The sequence below is a fragment of the Anoplopoma fimbria genome, chromosome 13 (genome assembly GCF_027596085.1).
Source record: "Anoplopoma fimbria isolate UVic2021 breed Golden Eagle Sablefish chromosome 13, Afim_UVic_2022, whole genome shotgun sequence".
NCBI classification, from domain to species: Eukaryota; Metazoa; Chordata; class Actinopteri; order Perciformes; family Anoplopomatidae; genus Anoplopoma; species Anoplopoma fimbria.
Window position 1 is genome coordinate 2,395,378 of NC_072461.1, and position 19,264 is coordinate 2,414,641.

The 19,264-nt window shown below is 39.0% G+C and overlaps 1 protein-coding gene across 2 annotated transcripts in view; it reads left to right on the forward strand.

Moving 5' to 3' along the window:
• Positions 1–13,744: 13,744 nt before the first annotated feature.
• The window catches only part of LOC129101041 (EGF-like repeat and discoidin I-like domain-containing protein 3), a 97,650-nt gene continuing 92,130 nt past the window's right edge, over positions 13,745–19,264 (forward strand). For both annotated transcript variants that reach the window (XM_054610636.1, XM_054610637.1), the window contains exon 1: positions 13,745–13,871. In XM_054610636.1, the coding sequence (XP_054466611.1) occupies positions 13,811–13,871 (61 nt within the window). In that variant the 5' untranslated portion in view covers positions 13,745–13,810. The remainder of the gene's footprint in view (positions 13,872–19,264) is intronic.

Consider the following 19,264-nt stretch of genomic DNA (forward strand, 5'->3'; position numbering starts at 1 on the left):
CCATATGATAACATCTGGGCTCATTTTAAACAACATTGCACTCTCATTATTTGACAGAAATAAACAAACAAACATAATACTGCAGGTCGAAAAAACCTAAACTACAGCAAGACCCTTTGCTTATTTATCTTCTCTTTTCAATGCCATGAGGAAAACATCAGTCAAACAAAAGAGAGCAAGTGAACACTCTTTCAACACTCTTTTTCAATACATCTTTTTATTTGAATGTCAGATGAACTTTAACATTTGCCCTGAGACGTTCTTTGGATTATACAGAATTCAAGTGTGACCCGGTGGTCTGGTAGGTCGATGATATGTGACACGACTGTGTGCTACACGTTCAGGTTCAGTGTGACCTACAACAGATGGACAATTCTTAGGAAAAAAAGAGAAACCCCTAAAAGAGAGACTTTTTGACAGACACATGATCAGTCAAACAGAAATCTTCACAGGTGAAAATGAGAAGGTGGGATTCAATAAAAAAGAATCTGACTTTTGGAAGATTTGAAAAATCTGCTTTATCTTAGAAAAAACAACAACTGAGCTTTCAAAAAGAGGTTCAGAGGTGATAGCTCAACAGAACAATTACTCATCAGTTGTGTTTGCATTGAGATCCTGAGTGCTCAACAGAGATTTCATCTTTTCAACAAAAAAACAAAACAAGGCTTTTGGGATTTAGACTGCTGTTAACTTAGATTTGGGTCTCTGGTGTGCTCAAAGTTGTGCTGTGCAGTCCAAATAGTTCTCATCAAAACCTCCTTTTATCCAATTAACAGTTTTACTCTCACATTTTTATTTCAATTATAAAAGCTCACATGTAGTTGTGACAAATGATCTTCAGTGTGCCTTCACATGCACACAGTAGTGAATAAACTGGTTCTTTAACCCACAGGAAATTAGAAACGGAAACTTTTAATAATCCGCCATATAGACTATACCTATGAGTAAACCTAATGACTTTTAGGTTGCTTTGCCAGCATCTCTTCCTCTCTTTATCTTAAAAGTGTATCATTACTCACTTAGACATGCTCACACACTCGCATGTCAGCAACATGTCTGATACCACAAACATTTTGTAAATTCCCAAAAGCAAGAAGATTCACAATTGAATGGAAAACATCTGCAATTCCTCAGAAATTTGAAAAACATGCAGACCATTTGGAAAGTGTAACCTCCCAAAGTCTCCAGAGAACTGGACGAGAAAACGAGTAAAACATGTGGAGCCTGCATAGTTTGGTTGCAACACTACAGTTTGTCTCAGATCAGTGGTTCTCTTTGTTCTGGTCACTCTACAGTGCTTCTATGCACATGAATGCATCTCAATGCTGTTTGTTATGTTGTTGTCCATGCAGTTTATTTTTGTTCTAGTTCAACTGAACGTGTGATTAAGCAAGGACTTGCTTTTCTTTTTTTGGGGCAAGCTAATAAGCTAATATAAAGTGGAATGAAATGCATGTTTTTTTGTTTTCTGTGAAATGCAGAACATTATAGTAAAATTCCATTACAAGTCCATTGGATTTCATTTTAAATTATATTTTTTTATATCCCTTCATCAACAAATTGTAAAACAGGAAAACCATGTTCATATTGTAATGATATACTGTCTTGGATGGTTAGTGTTGTCAATTAGGGGAAACATAAAAACAAAGAGAAAACAACATACCAGAAGCCCTCCCTGGCTTCCAGCTGGTGAAACATTTAAGTGCTCACCATGGTATTTTATGGAAGAGATTAGGTATCACATGGTGGTAACACTTACTGTGGCCTGATTACAGAGTAAAATGATTGCAATTTGGAAAGAATTTAAACTGAATTGACTCTGGTACTCATGTTTTTTCTGGAATAAATCAAATCTAATCTCGGCTCATTCTTGGGCGAGGGCTTTCTGGTGTGGTCCAAAAAGATTCCAGATTTGATCCGTCATGCAGGATCCTGGCTGCCAAAAAGGCCCTGACTAAAAAATGTAACCTGAGGCACACTCTTGTACAGTCGTTTGATAGCACATTGTATTTAATTTTTGTATGAAAAATGTGAGTGGATTTCAAAATACAATCAGTCAATTTATTGAATCCATTCTTCCCTTAAATCCATTGGATCAACTTTGCATTCATGTAGGTCTGTTCAGTGTTTTTGTGGTTTCTGATGTGGGTGTGATGTGAAATTGATGTTGCAATAAAAAAAGAACACAAATTCACTGACAAAAAAGGAAGAGAATGCAATTGACAATAATGCAGAACATTTTACTTTGTTTATTTGTAGGGTTTCCATTTAACTTGAACACTTTGGGTGTTCATTTTTACTGAACCAGTCGGAATTTATAACTGAGTTATTTTCCAGGCAGTGGGTTTGATAGACACGTCACATTCAGATCAAAGCACCGTATTTGTCTCCCCATCATTTGTTGACCTAGAGCTGATATTTGGAAAGATTCACTGCTTTGTACAGTGGAGCAGACAGTAAGAGCACGCATTTGCGTCTGTGTTTGCACCTTTCTAACTGATGACATGTTTTTCTGATAAAATATGTAAATGAGTGTGAACATCAACCATATGGAGAACAACTGTAACCCACATGTGTGTAATTAACTGTGGAAAAGATGTTTAACAAAACAACAGATATGCAATGGTCTGTTTATCTCATACACGCCCCCTAAGATACATGTTTTCCATGGAGACCTACGTGGGTGGTGGTAGTGGGGACTCAGGAGGGACCTTTTACCTACTCAGATTTTTGCTATTCTCATGGACCCGAAGTTATATGTATATGTATGTATGTAGTTATAGATATAAAATATGGGCATGTGAGTGTGTGTGTGTGTGTGTTGTATTATATATATATATATATATATATAATATATATAAATGTACACACACACACACTCAAACACCTATTGTATATTTGCTGTTATTCAACAACAGTGCTTGCTGAGCCTAGTTGTGCTATATCCAAATGCCTAAGAAAAAATAGTACTTTAATCTTGGCTTTTTCAGAAGTCTCGTGATAGGCTAAAAATCTCCTTATCTCCTACAGGAATAGCACATTTCGTATTGTTGGTTTCACTTCCACCAGCAGTGTGATAATGAATCCGCAGTGTCCTCAGTTCCAATAGCTGCTTTCAGATCTCCAAGGAGAAAAATAAACTTTGGGAGGCTTACACTGCTCAAAGATGACTCTTGAATTGGAATGGAAAAATGTCAAGTGTACTGCTTTGTAAAGAGAGGGATGAGTACATTGAAAATCCTCCTCCGCCTAGAAAAGAGTTTCTCACTGCCTGACACAGGCGCAGCCAAGACAATCCCCTGCATAGCCTCTGAATTATTTACATACTACAGTGGTGGTGCATAAACATTACTGTTATATGCCTGGCTGGGTGAGAATGGACGCAAACATACCTTGACAACTATCATATTACCGTATTTAGCCTCAGAACATGTCATGGTGGAAGAGTCCACAGAGGATAGGGGGGCAGTATCTGCAAGCAGGCTCGATATATTGATCGTAACCCAGGGACCAATGGTACTGTCATGTCCTAGCTCCGCTTAACTTATTGATCATTTAATCGTTTTTGCCAAGGCAGTCAATGATGATGCAGGGATTAATCTTCAACATCTACCTTCCCACTGTCTCTACGAATACATCTGCAGGGTGCACAATGTCAGGGCATTACATTTTTGATTTGCTTGAACCCAAAGTGTTGGTGAGGGGTTGAAAAGTAAATACAAAATAATAATTCTGTTGACGTTGATTACCTATCATAAAAAGGCAGCTTTTCAACGATGCTGGTCTCCAGGGATCTGTTCCATATCAATACAAGTTAAAGGAATGTTTCTGTAGCATACTAGTACAAGGGCATTGGATTGTTGAACATACGCTTGTTTCAATTATAAATGAGGTCCTTTGTTTGGGATGCATGTCATTAGAGAAAATAACCTTGGATTGTTCTCTGCTCCTTTCTTTTTCTGTTCTGTCTGTTTCAAAACACTTGTCATCACAGCTTCCTTTGTATGTTTTTGGCTCATCAAATATACTCTTTGCTTAGTCATTTAATAACGTAGTGTAAAGATGTTCCGTTGCTCAAAAATTTGTCATAAAACGTTCCTCTGAACTAAACATTTAGTTGAATAATACAATTAAAGTAACAGCGGATCTGTGACATTTGCTGTCATTGGAGTTTGCCAACATATTCCTGAAATTATTCAGTGAATAAACTTTGTCACACATGTGAGTAAGCAAACACTGCGATACTGTTGTTCACTCTGTTATTGGAAGCTTGATGTAAAATGTCACCTCTTGTTTCTCTCTCTTTCATCTCCTCTTTTTCCACCCACAGAGTGACTGGGTGTGCTTTGGCTCATCATCGTCTTCGTCATTGTGTCTGGGCTGTAGGGGGGGACAAAACCACTATATGAGTGCTTCGAGGCAAATAAACATTTACTCATACTTTGAGTCAAATAGTTAGAATATCTTTGAAATGAATTACTTAAATTCCACAGACCAAACCAAAGTATTCCCTTTATTTTTGGCAAAAAATAGCCACGGGTCAACTAGCTCATTACCTCCAACTACAGTGTGTTTTCATTGTTGTTGGCTTTGGGATCCCTGTTAAACCTTTTAGAATAATATGAAAAACCCCTTTTAGTAGCTGAGAATCTGTTCAGAGCGGGCCGAATGCTTGGCCCTGTGGTGTTGCTGCTTGCAGCCTTCTGGAAAACTGCTCATACAGACAATATCACACTCGACACTACGTTTCCTTGGCTCCTGAGCAATACACCTGCCACGCCATAGTTACGTCACACACCGAAATTGTGCTCACTATCAAATACACCTGTCAATTAGGCCTACAGTCTGATTCACAGGAAAAAAAAAAAATACAAGGGCAGACTTTACTGTTAAAGCGAGGTAGGCAAAATATTATGTTAGTAATTGAATTACTATTAACTTAAATAAACTGGTTAATTAGCAGATTCCAATATGACTCACAGTATATAACAACAAAAATATGCATTATTATTCATTAGACTTTCCAGAATCTGAATAGAATTGAAAACTCCACCTAGTGCAGACATTAGCTAAGCGTACTTGTTATTCCAAATTATATTTGTGTAATGTAACTGACGTCAGCGCACTGGGAGAGCAAGAGGGCTACATTCGAGCAGGAAAAACGTTCCATTTTCAAGCAAGCTTAAAAAAAAGAAATCTGGCGCTTGAGACTCTAGTAAGGCCCAAAAAAATAAATATTTGATTTGTCAGTTTTTGTGCATATTGTGTATTTTCTCTCTTCGCTGTTTTCTTTTTATTTACATTTTTAAGCTGGTATTTGAAAAATAAATATCTTCCTGGGCTGCCATGCTCCTGGACCCTCCTATGGGGTTTGCATCTTTGTCACCTTATGAGTTTACATCCCTCATGTATTTATGAAAATGAACTTTAAATAGACAGTTTAAGCAGTTAACCATGATGGTGAAATGGATAGTTTAGGCATTCTTTGCAGTATTTAACATACTTTGATTTTCTAGAGTACTCTAGATAGACTTCCATAAAACAGAATGTTTTCGTGTCTATATGGCCTTTTTATGACACTTTTAAATGCCACACAAACTCACATAACCACAAGCAAATAATCCACACGTGCACACTTACACAAGAAGCAATAAATACACAAACACACATTCATGCGATTCCCAAATGCCTTTGTGTGCAGCTTAATAATATGTGAGAGCCTCTGGGTGTCAGTAAATACTATAGTTCCAAAGGAACAGAGACCTTAAGTAGCCCTAGTAAATGGTTTTACAAGCAGTTCAGTGAAGCATGATGTATCCTTACCTGAAACCCCTTACCATTATACCTCACATACTACTACCACTGATACAATTTATTTTTAGGCAATTGAGGCACAGACCAACAATTCCCTTGTTTGAAATTATTGCTTAGGCTAAAAATATGCCCCCTCTCTTCAATGAGAGGGAGTCACATGTGTCCATGTGCTTTAAACATTGGGCTTTAAAGCAAACCTCCAGCAACTCTGACATTTGGAAAATCCAAATCAAGACCAAATTAGTTGTGACTCAAGTTTTCTGCAGATATTTCTGGTTTAAGAGGGATTGAGTCTAAGAGGTTAGTGCAGAGGGCGAACAGGGGCCAGCTGATTATTGCTGAGAAGAAAACTGCAAACACAATTTATCACCACTGCTGATACTGAAGAAAATACTCCCTTTAATCACTCATGTCAGAAAGGATAATCTCAGGAATACCAAAAATTTGTATTCCTTTAACAGAACATTCATTCAACAGAACAACTATTATTCATGAACTTGCTCTTCTATCAAATAAACACACTACTATGTTAAATATGTATAACTCACCCTGGCTCCTTTTGCCTACATTTATACCAGCTGAAAAGATGCAGAGCAGAGCAGTGCCAAATGAATTGGTAAGCGGAGGCTGTTGATTTGATCAATCAGCCAGCAATGGAACAGTTGATTGATTAAAATGCTAATCAAATCAACCCTAACAAGTTGTAATTAACTCACTCAAGATCCCCACACAACAAGGTTACACTTTTAATCAGTAAAGACTCCTCTTGGCCTATGTTGTACCTTTTAGTGGGCATTTTTCTGTGGACAACTGCAGATGAGCGCCAGGGCGAAAGAATGGGTGGGGATTTTGTGGTGGTGGGTGTCATGTGTTTACCCAAGTCTTTGATGATCAGAGTGGTGACGGAGGTGGATGGAAGGACCTCCTCATAACTCACATTGTTACATTATAAATCCTGCTGTCTCATGCTGGGGAACAGCGTATTGATCTTTGCACAAGAAATATAGTCCTTCTCTGGCTAGTGTTGATATGTGGCATTGTTGTAGAAAATGAGTTGCAGAGGTCTAAGGAAAGAAGATCAAACTCACAGACTTTTAAGAGCCACTCCTCCGTCTCAGCAACACAATTGTGTTCCCACTTTTGCCGGTTTTGAACGTTTGTATCAAAGCAACAGTTGTTGCAGTTGTGCGTGTCATGATTGCGGTGTTCGCTTATGCAGGCTTTGAAGTGAAGTCCTCAGTGAAGGGTTGAGTGTCATCTTTGTAAATTGTTCTTACAGTAAGTCCCAAGCCTCAGCCAGTGAAGAAAATATTTGTTCAATCTGGGAAGAAAAACTGACTTTAACATACAGAATTGTTAATTTCTGTCCTTGATCTCAGCAGTCAATTAACGTGCGCAAAATCTGAATGTGTCAAGACAAACTATAATCCAAACTGACTCGTGAAAATCTGAATAAACAAAGCTGTTTGTGATTAAAAGCTGTTTAAAGCCCAACAAGAAATATGAGTAAATTAAAATAACACCCTGCTAAATCCTCTTGGTTTGAGGAATATGTGCAGTTAAGTTAGAAAGAGCCTTGCTGAGCCAGACAAACAATATTTGATTGTTTGAAACAAATGTTTTCATATGCTAAATTTGGTATCTTCAGCTATTCCAAGGATGCCGTCTGAAATGAAATAATTTTCAGACACTGACTGATACTCTACTGAGTTAAAGACTTAGAAAGAGTGAAAGTAGGCCATTGATGCCGACGTATGTATAGGATTACTTGCACACAACTCATTAAGTCACTTCTGACAGATATTAAATTAATTAGAGCCAAATTCCAATTAATTAAACAGCTATAAGAAGTTTAGAAAGTTAAGAACAGGGTGAAAGCTCATGTCAATCATTCACTAGAACCCCATATATTATATCACTCTATTATGCATTCAGCACAAACTGACAAAAACACCGTAGAGTGGAACGTCAGTGCAGGTTTGTGGATGATGGGGGCTCAGGCCAGTGTTTCAGGCAAACCACCAGATTACTGCCTTGGCCGTATTCGTAGTAGAAACAGATGGGTCGGGGTGCACAGTGGCAGCTCGTCACTATAATGGTCACACAGTGGGGGCAGGTTATGGAACATGTTCCTTCTTAGGCAATGTATCATGGTTCATTCATTCTAGAAATCCATCTAGCAATGGGTGACAATGTAAAAGTACAAAAATAGGAATACTTTGTGAAAGCGTTATCTTGACAGTTGTATTTTTCTTTTCCTTTTTTTTACATTATTTAGAGATCAAATACCCAGTGCTATTATAGCAGTTGTGCTATCTGTCGGATTATCAATGACAAAATGCCCAAATGCTCAATGTAGTTTTATATTGAACATTGTGACCATAGCTCAATCAAAATCTCATTTTTTGGTGCATTTGTAAAGTTAGAACTCAGTTCATTATATCTGCTGCAGAAAAAGTATATTTATAAGCAGAATGACAAAGAGAGGGAAAGCACGAGCTGGTGCCAGTGGTTTCAACAGCCTGGGACTAACAGAAGAGAGGGGAGAGAAATAGAGAAGCCTGCTGGGGGAACACATAACTCCACTGTGTGTCCCGATGCTGAGAGAGGAAGGGAATAGACGATACAATGCAATATTCTCTTTGGAATTAATTCACTGTCTCTTCTCCAAGAGCATCTAATTTAGTGTTGCTTGCCTTCCTTACTGTCTCAATCTGCCCCTCGCTCCCTCTGTCTCTCCGACTTTCTTCATCCATCTCCTTTACTATCTCGCTGTTTCCATCCTGCTCTGCACCTCCCCTCTGCTCCCACCACCACCACCACCACCACCACCCTTCTAACCGCCGCCTCTTTCCCTTTGCTGTCTCTCGTTCTTTCTCTTTCCCTGCCTAAGGCCTTTGTTAGACTGTCTTTGTGGCGAGTGCAGAGAGAAAGAGGGAGGCCTTGAACAAGACTCAAGCAGTCTGATTGGGAAGGAGAGCGCGAGAACCTGGAGACATGAGAGATGAGAGAGGGAGCGAGCGGATATGAAAAACCTCTTCTCCCCCTGTGAGAGACCGAGGGAATGAGAAAGAAGAGGGAGCATACTGATAGAAACACAGACAGGCACGGAGGGGAAAAGTGATTAGCCCCTTATCCACTGTTTTAAAGAGGTTAACCTCATTAAAATGGTGGTTACGAAAACGCTGAGGGCACGCTAGATTATAAAACCTCATGCCAATGGTACAGTCTCAGTCTGAATTCATAGACTCTTTACCCATTAAGTTTTGATTTCAGATAACGTCTGCATCCTAAAGGTTCTTTAGCCCCACCTATCCATTTGGATGAAAGGATAAAATCTTTGTGCCCTTCAAGGTGTGGATTATTGCTGGAAGAGAAATAGCAGCCACTCCTCTCCAACCCTGTAACTTTTGCTGGAAATGAAAACATAGCGCTCGTTTTAGCGGCTGAAATAAAAACAGCAGTAAATGAGTAAAAAATTAAAAGGTCACTGAGTTTTCCAGCCCGTTGCTCATCCTAAATGGGTCCCTATGGCCTAAATGAGGATGGATGTGAGCCGAAGAGGATTCACTGGTCTGAGCTGAGCCTCTCGACAAGGGCAAAGGAGACGAGAAGAGTTGAGTTAGAAGAAGTACTGGCTGTGGCGAGGTTTGGATATACTAGTGTGGAGGATTTACAGAATACAGAATAGGAGTTGTGTTCAGTAGGCTGGGAGTGGAGACTGGGAGGAGGTCAAGGGGCCTGTATTTAGTGTACAAATTTAGCAGCAATCCTCTGTGAATCCTCTCTGATCATCTCCGTTGTTTGATTCTCTCTCTCTCTCTTTGTCTGACACACATGGAGCTGAAGCCTAATAAGGACTGTTGTGTCAGTTTTATGGTTTCATCTGCACACTTGCTAGGCAAACATAAATAAAAAAGTGGATTTATAGGGTTCATCTGATTTAAAGGGTAAATTCCTATCCAACTCCAAACAAAATATAATTCAAGTGAAATAACACCATATTTTTTAAGCAGTGGGAGGTGCTGTGATCATAAGAATAGAGGGCACCGTCTCATTGAGATGATAGTAGACACTTTGGAACTGCAGATGATTTATAGGTCTTGACCAAGTGCATACAGTTATAGGTCTCTATCTGCATTAAACCATAGGACACTTGATATCTTTCATGATTCATGGCAAGGAGCTCGGAAACACCTCAAGGTCAGACTGATAACTATGGGATGTTGGGTGATGACATCAGCTAAAATTCGAGCCTTGCCCTGCTCCTTTTTCAGTTGTGGAAAATTCTAAACAAAAATGTGTGGAAATAGAAACTGGCATTAAACAGGATGCATGATGTCCCTTAAGAATGATGCTTCCTCCCAAACGCCCAATTGTGGACCTACAGTAAATGCCAGCAGAGGAGAACATAAAGTCCAAAATCAAATGTCTTTTGTTCTAACCAACACAGTGAAAACTTCTAACTCTCCTATGTTGGCCATCAAATATTTTACTTTTCAGTTAACAGAGTGTACAATAAATGTGCAAAAACACATTGCACATTGAAAAATTGCACTTGATTTGAACTCTAATTTAAGTCCCAACCACGGGTTAATCAGTGTAAATTTGACGTCCCCAAAGTGCAATTGTCAGATTTATTTAGCCCCTACTTTCATCAAAGACCAATAGGTGGTGCCTGAAATATCACAGATGGCACATGAATCAGTGTGATGCCCACCGGTGCGCAAAAATAATCTAATTTTGAAAATGCCACAGCTCTGTGAGATAGCAGTTTACATTCTAGCTTGATCAATGCCTTGTCAGTGGTGCCTGAATGGATGGATAGATGAAATCCCAAGCAGGTCATTAAGATCAACCTTTCAGTAAGATTATCAGCCCATGTGTCATTTCACTAGATAGCTGAAGTGACTTTAACCGGGAAAACAAGGTGTAGGACATGCAATGGCATCATTGGCAGAGTTCTGATATCAATGTTGCAGAATCGGCACACTCTTTAGCTTCGATATCCTTGAAATCAATGCAACCTGCATGTTTGTTACACTGTGCTTCAGTGAATATCACATACCACCAGTCTTACTTCTGTCTTTTCCTGGAGCACCAGACAATGTATGGGTATGTTGTACTGTATCTTTATTTTGTTGTATAGTATGTGTATTTATTGTCTGTGTAGTTGTATAGTATGTGTATTTATTGTCTGTGTAGTTGTATAGTATGTGTATTTATTGTCTGTGTAGTTGTATAGTATGTGTATTTATTGTCTGTGTAGTTGTATAGTATGTGTATTTATTGTCTGTGTAGTTGTATAGTATGTGTATTTATTGTCTGTGTAGTTGTATAGTATAGTATGTGTATTTATTGTCTGTGTAGTTGTATAGTATGTGTATTTATTGTCTGTGTAGTTGTATAGTATGTGTATTTATTGTCTGTGTAGTTGTATAGTATGTGTATTTATTGTCTGTGTAGTTGTATAGTATGTGTATTTATTGTATGTCTGTGTATTGTATAGTATGTATGTAGTTGTATAGTATGTGTATTTATCTGTGTAGTTGTATAGTTGTATAGTATGTGTATTTATTGTCTGTGTAGTTGTATAGTATGTGTATTTATTGTCTGTGTAGTTGTATAGTATGTGTATTTATTGTCTGTGTAGTTGTATAGTATGTGTATTTATTGTCTGTGTAGTTGTATAGTATGTGTATTTATTGTCTGTGTCTGTGTAGTTGAGCTGCTGCAACACTTGAACTTCCCCCATGGGGATCAATAAAGGAATATAATATAATACATAGCTTCGAGGATGTCCACCAAAGGCCCACAGATCTCAAATAAGTTTATATTATGTTGCTCTTAAGTAACTTTTGTTAAGCAACTCATGCATAAACATTATATCATATCGACATTATTGCCTGATTTAAATATTGGGTGATAATGCTGGTTCAGAATATGCACCCAACAAGGCTTTCCAGAGATAAGACACTTGAAAAAGCTATCCAATTTACTCAGACTTGGAAAGGAAGCCATGTTGATTGAAAAAAAAAAAAAGGTTAAGGAAAGGCAGAAGCGGCAGATTTTAAGCCCAAACCCCGGCAGACTTGTTGGCAGTGGGAGGAGGGAAGGGGAAGAGAACCGGTTTACTGTGACAGGACCGTGAAGCGCACATCCTCCTGTGCGTCAATACGCACCGCCTAGCCCGGATGTCTGGAGATTGCATCTTCAAAACAAAAGCTTAACATTTAAATCATGGAGTTGGCTTATGTCATGTAAATATTACATTCATATGTATAAATGCACACATACAAATCTCAAACACAGTATATTTTGTCTATGCTTTCACATCACACTATCACTGTGCACATTGCGGTAAATGTTATGAGTTCTCTTAGGTCAAAGGTCAAATACTCCGGTCAGGGCGTTCTAGAGACACATAAAGAAGGATGAGCTCATGCTGCAGAGAAACCAGATAACAGAAACCCAGTTTCACTAACTGATAAGGCCCTCAGAAAGTCTAAACCAAGAGCCGCCTTCCTTTTTTAGGGACCTATCATATTCAACTCATAAAAGTCTATATAACATGATGCGCACTCTGTTTTAGTTGCTGAACTTCTCAGTACTGCTAGGCCCGTGCACGTACAACTGCTGGGCGATATACTCCTGTTATCCTACAATAAATGTCACATTTGTTTTAAGATGAATCCGGTGTAGAAGTCTCTCTTGTTTTCCACTCAACACTTACGTGTCACATACTTTTGTAAATGTAGTTCATTATAAATGCGTTAGGTCAGCTATCTAGTGAAACACTATCTAGCGTAAACCTTCATAGCTACTGCATGGCAATTAATGTATGGTAAACCAGACTATTGTCGTATCTTTCATGCGACAGTGCTGTTGAAGTGATGAGGAAGGATGCTCCGCGGACACTGTTCTTGCTGGTATAATAAAGTTTATTACAAACAAGCAACACATGTCATGACGGACGTCTAGAGCGCCCGGAGGTCTCGAGTCGAATCTGGAAGACCTGCCTTTCGGGCTCTCGCACCCCCTTATATAGGGTACATGTTTATCAACATTTGGGCTGAAGTCAAGACCGTGTATGGGGCTCCGTCATTCTACACCTTTGACCTTCAGCCCCTGGTATCCTGCACATCTGCTTCTTATATTGAATTTGCACTTATTGAATTTGTATTTGTTTACTGCACTTATCCTATTCGTAGTAGTTTGTAGCACTTACTATATTCGAATTAGTCTGTTGCAATTATTGTTTTCCTAGTAATTTGCCTCTGCACTATACTTTTGCTCTGGTTTATGCTTTGAGATGCTTGTTTAAGAAAGGAGATGCACTTATGACTTCTGGTGACTAGTAGTTCTCTTGAATACCTATGTTGAATACACTTCCTGTAAGTCGCTTTGGATAAAAGCGTCTGCTAAATGACTGTAATGTAATGTAATGTAATGTAATGTTATATAGGACAAAAACACTTGGGGCCTTCGCTGTATTGTGCAAGACCTGAAAATATACCACACTATACGAACATACGATACAATAATGCCTTTTGTTGCATTAACAACAATCCAATGCAGCATATTTTGAAACAAAACGAAAGCAATTGTCTGATTTTACTTTGTAAATTCTGGTCCGGAAATGATGATTGACTCAGCTTGGGGGAGACTTGACTAGTTGTCCGGGAGCATCGGGCACACACTCCGCTCTCCACTACATCTCTCCACTGCGGTAGGACCGGGGCAGCAGAGAGAAGAGGAGAGAGAGGAGAGAGAGAGGAGGACCAGGCAAGGACCACTTCACCTGTTCCTGCAAGGAAGCGACCCAGGTGTCTCTGCAGACTGGACTTTATCTGAGAGGACATATAGCAACAGATCCCAGTGCAATCTCATCCCAAGCAGGGAGAACTTCTGGCTATTGCTTTGGCATTTTTCATTTTGTTTTTTCTTTAACCACACCTCCATAACCTTGGAAGTCAGACCTGGTTATTGTGGGAGGATGAGGCTGCTCCTCTCCATCGTCCTGTGTTTGGGTGCTGCTGTCCCGCAGCATGTGATAGGTGAGTGGAAGAGTGACTGGCTGTCAAATCATTTCAATAGCCTTTTTTATTATTTATTATTATTATTTTTTTGCGTGGGAGTACAACCAAAACTGATCAGCAGCGGATCGGAGCATCTTTACATTTCATAATTGACCAAGTAGCCCACATGAACAGCTGAGCAGAATGAAATGTGCGTGTTTTATTCAACAGAAAACCACCGCTTGTAATCTGTGCACGACTCGTTAGTTAATTGGTTTACTTGCCTTTTTAAGGACACTTGTTTGAGTCGATCAAACACATTAATTTATGTTTTATCAGTGCGTATTTTTTCTGTGACAAAGATGCCAAATCGGTCCAATGTAAGGTAGCAATGTGTATTTTGTGCCCTCTCGCAGTGATGATCTTCGGCTGTTTATTCGCTCCTCCGTGATGCTTCCAGAGGATAAAAAAAGAAGCTGTGTGTTCAGAAAAAAAAAAAAAAAAAAAAAAGAAATTACGTCACTTTTTCCTTCTTTAACAAACTGAGTTTAGAAAAATAGATAAATGGAAAAATGTCTTGAACATGTGGGCTTTAGACAAACCCAGATGATATCGCTTAGAGGAGATATGCCTGAGAGTCTTGTGTATTAGCTGCATCACAGCACCATTATTGACGAATGTGTCACCAAGAGAAGGTCAGTTGTGTGCTGCAAGTCTAATGTAGAGAAACACTGTCTGACTGCTTTTGTAGAATGGAAATGTTTAAAATACATATGTTTACCTGACCTACTGGATCAGCATTACAATAAGTGGTCACTCCCCTCCTTTGCCCTTTCCAGTTTCTGGTCACAGGAATATTTAAGCTTTTTTCCTGTGCGGTCTATTTTACTTGAACAGTGCAGAACAGCACCGCTGGGATCTGTGTAAAGACAGCAGTGTAGCCCTTATGGAAGTGGGTCATGCCATCCCTCCTGTCTCTATTCATTTAGCAACATGCATGCCTCAGGAGTCACAAATGTCAGACAGACCTCAGTCTCAACACCAGGAGTGTGCCTTAAGCAGTGTTTCTAAAGCTCCATAAGCCTTGCAGTGTCAACTCAGAATCAGCCGCAAGAAGACATAATACTCCCTGGTAGGCTGGCGTAATGGATGCAGAGGAAAAGCAGGGAGCTTTAGTGCCGTGGGTCGACTTGTTTCAAGGCTCAGTGAGTTAAAAATACACCCCAAACTTGTCCCTCAATTAATCACACCCCAGTTAAATTGGTTGTATTGTAAAGGGTTTTTTTCTCCATCTGTTTCCAAACTGAGTACAGCTGTAACCTAATTCACAGCAAGGAGCTGGTTTAAGGGAGTTGGAAGGAGGGTCTAAACCGTACTTGATCTGTCTGTTAGCATTCTAACAACCATCCTCGGTCACCCTGGCAGCTATTTTAGCACCATAACTGCTCTGGACTGGCTCCAAAGGTCCAGCAGCATTCAAACTCCCCGTCATAAGGAATGCATTGTGGTGTTTAGAAATCTTTTTGTATTGTACCAAGGCTACATTATACTTATCTTTTGTGGTTGCTCAAAGGTAGCAGGTGTCTTCTGAGACAGCCGATAACAAACACTCTATTCAGGATGTCACAGGGTGCCTCTGTCCACTGAAACAAATTGATGGGGTAGAAACATTCGCCTTCAGGTAAAACAGGCTGCATTGTTCCAAGTCAGTGTGCAATACATCACTTCCTCTGGTCGGTTACTGGTGCTGACTCTCACACATTGTTTGGGATCCAGCCTGTCCGCCTGGACAAAGCACAAGACCGCACCAGTGGGCCCTCTGTATGTCAGATGCTTTTGTGCTTGTTTAGAGAGTCAGTTTTTATTGAATTTCATGCATCTTAATTTTAGTCTCATTCTTGTTATTATGGCGGGGCAATTACAGCCTTTTCAAGCAAATGTACAGCCATCTGGAGTGGCGATGTGATCTGATTGTGATTAGTGTTAATATCGGTGGTCACTGTGGAATTTGTTCAATGATTTCACTCTGTGGTCACTGGTCAATTTAAAACTTGAGGGAAAAACTGACAGAAGGCCTGTTCCCTGTTAGCAGGAATGGCATCTGGTACATATGAATAAACAAAAGATCTAGCTAGAAATGAGTTGGATGGAAATTGTTGGCTGGCTGTAACTTAATACTGCCGTGGGTATGTTGGGGCCGTGGTAAACCTACAGCAGAGTGCAGACTAACTCACTTACATTTTCCTCCGATGCATTATTTTACTACAGTATGCATGATGGGCTATAATTTCCTGAGATATATGATGTATTGATCACTGCAAATATATAACCTCAGACCTGTCAACAAATTGCTGCAGCAGTACAGTATTGGCTAGAGACGCAGCAATCAGTTGATTCATTGATTAGTCAAACAACAGAAAATGAATCATCAACTCTTTTGATATATAATCTGGGAAGTTTTCCAAACATTTGTTGGTTGAAGCTTCTCAAATGTGATGATTTGCTGCTTTTTTTTTGTCATATCTCACCGTAAACTGAAAAGCCTATTTTTGCCTTTTTGACTGTTGGTTGAATAAAACAAGCACTCTGCATATATTATTTTAAGCATTGTGAAATTATAGCAGCCACTTTTCCCTGTTTTTCTGACATTTTATAGACTTAAAATGATTCAAGAAAATAAAAACAATTGTTTGTTTCAGATCTAGTATTGGCCTATTCTTCAAAAGTCTAAAGACTTAATTTCATAGTTAACCATCTCAGCATTGGAGATAATGTACATCTCTAAGTTAATTGTTGAATTGCTTTTTTAAATTAAAATATTTTCAGTGAACTTGCTGCCACTGTGCAGAAAATAAACCGAGCTTGTGTTTGCAACCAGTTGGTAACATTAATAGAAGATGTTCTCTTTAAATGCATGCAGATGATAGCGATCCATCTCAAAGCTCATTACATTTACTGGCCAGTGGCCACAGAAGGTTATGGTGGATGTATAGGTGACTTTTAATAACAATGACAGGCAACCTCCCTCTACATTGCCCTTCACTCTGGTTTTAAATGGCACAGTCGTCAATCAGTGGAGAAAGGTCAGACCTCTGTCAGATCAGCAGCCATGATAACCAAAGGAATGAAAGCAACTTATTGGACCACAACACGCACACAAGGGAATAAGATATGGGTTATCAGAACATAGGAATCTATCTTTACACAAAACCATCTCCTGATGCCATAGAGACATTGGCTACTGTCTTTATTTGTAAAATTTGATTGGGCTTTTCATTGTCAGTGCAGATCTTACTTAATCCCATTAATAATGATAATTTGACTCCTCTGCCGACAAGTTAATGGATATGGAGCTATTTGTCTTTGCTGTAGTCGGGCCTCTGTTGTCTTGCCTTATTGGAAGGGTACTAGAGGGAAGGTTACAGAGGTGGCAAGGACGCATGCTGAGGAAGTGCTCACCAAAGAACTTTAACACGGCCCTGATATAAGAATGGGCAGCACAATTGGAAAATAAGTTGTTTTAGCCAACACACACTCATATAAGCTTTCAGACAGAAATGACTGTAATGATGTAATCACAAACTATTGGTGTAAGAAACGCCCTGTGCTTTAGCCCAGTTCTAGATTTTCAAGGTGACTTGAGGCTTATCAGCTCTGCATTTTTACATCTGCAGTAAAAAGATGAACACAAAGACAATCAGCAGTAAAAATAGCCTCTTTTTTCTCACATGACTTCCCATGTTTTCCCCGAATCCTTAAATCGACATCTGATGTTTCTACTCACAAAACTCTGAAAACATTGATTCTGAATTTTCCCAGACATCATAAAGGTCTAACATTCGCTAAAAGCAGCATGTAACGCTTTGTCGGCTTGCATAAGCAGCGATCGTCTTAGAATTCTATTAATACCAGTGTCAAAATTCAGACTGTGACTGGGCCAGGATTAGAAAAAAAGGCCCTCTGAAACACTAAATAGATTATATGAATGTTTTCATTTGTAGTGTTGAGTGTAGGCCTACTTCACTTTTTCAACTAGATCATGCAGCAGCACATCCTTTCATGATTTGAGCAATCACAAGACCACATGCTGGTTTTAAGTAATCCCACTGGGTCACGATTAATGACTCAACTTTTGGAGGCACAAGCCGGCCCACACTGCAGGCTCACATCCGTGTGTGGCAAAAAAAACCATTGCACATAATGTCTCTGAAATGAACTGAAACATATTGTTAGGGATTTTCCTGAGGCTTGCAAACTCTCTTGACTAAGAAATATAATATTATACTAAGAAAAAGGCCATCCAAAGCCATCCAGATAGAACACATTTAGCCTGAAGTAGATAATGTAATTTTATGGTACAGTTGGCCTTGAATTGCTGTTAAGACAAATCTTTTTAACATGTCAAAATGTAGCAGGTACAGGTTCAATAACAAAGATATAGTAAAGTACAAAGCACTATTAAACATTACTGCACAGTAGCTAACCATACTGTTGATGGATGGTGATTTGTAGATGAACAGTGGTTTAATGACTAAGCCAGTATGGACACTTTACTTTAACTCACTTTTAATGTAATGTTGAAATAGTATTTTAAACTGTATTGTAGAACTGAATCCTGATAGCAGGGAGTAAAAGCTAATCAACACCACATTTGTATTCACTCACATATATTTGCTTCTGGTTGCAACCGTGGGAAATGGCTGAAATATACTCAAATGATGTCAACTTTTCATATTGTTATGTAATATAATTATATACATTAATCACGATGTGTGCTTACAGGCCAGAGTAATTACTGATTTAACTCAATGATTCACATCCAAACAAAACATGGTTTGCATTCAATAAAGTGTCTACACTGCAATGCCTTCATAATGCTTTTTGCACACAGTAGCAGTCGGCTACATTGTGATGAAGCTTTATTTTTTTTACATTTGAGGTGGTTGGGGTGCTTTGGGCTAATTGCTTTAGAAAAGTTAGTTTAGACTTCCCTGTCGTCCACACAGCCTGGAATTGACATTATTTATTTTAAAATTCCAACTCAAATTAGATTAGAGCTCTCATGCTGCGTTTCAGACAACTTGGAACTCAGTATTTCCAACCTATTATCATGTACCGTTATTATTATAAAGTACCGTGGAACGCCACTCAAGGAGTTCCTACTAAAGTCGGGGCGAAAAAACCTGTTTGTAACAATTTGCTATAAGCCAAGCCAGTGTGCTGTGCTTGTGTAAATCAGCATAGGCGGATGAGAGTCCATGGACAGAGCAGATAGAAATAAGACTTTTATAAATGTTTCCATTATTTTTATGCTTATTTAACAGCCGTATTGGTTCATTATTTGCCTTATTCCTTCAAAGGTTGTATTGCACTTACAGTAATGAGTGTAGTTGTGGTAGTAATCTACATTTAAAATGGTTCATTTCACTGTC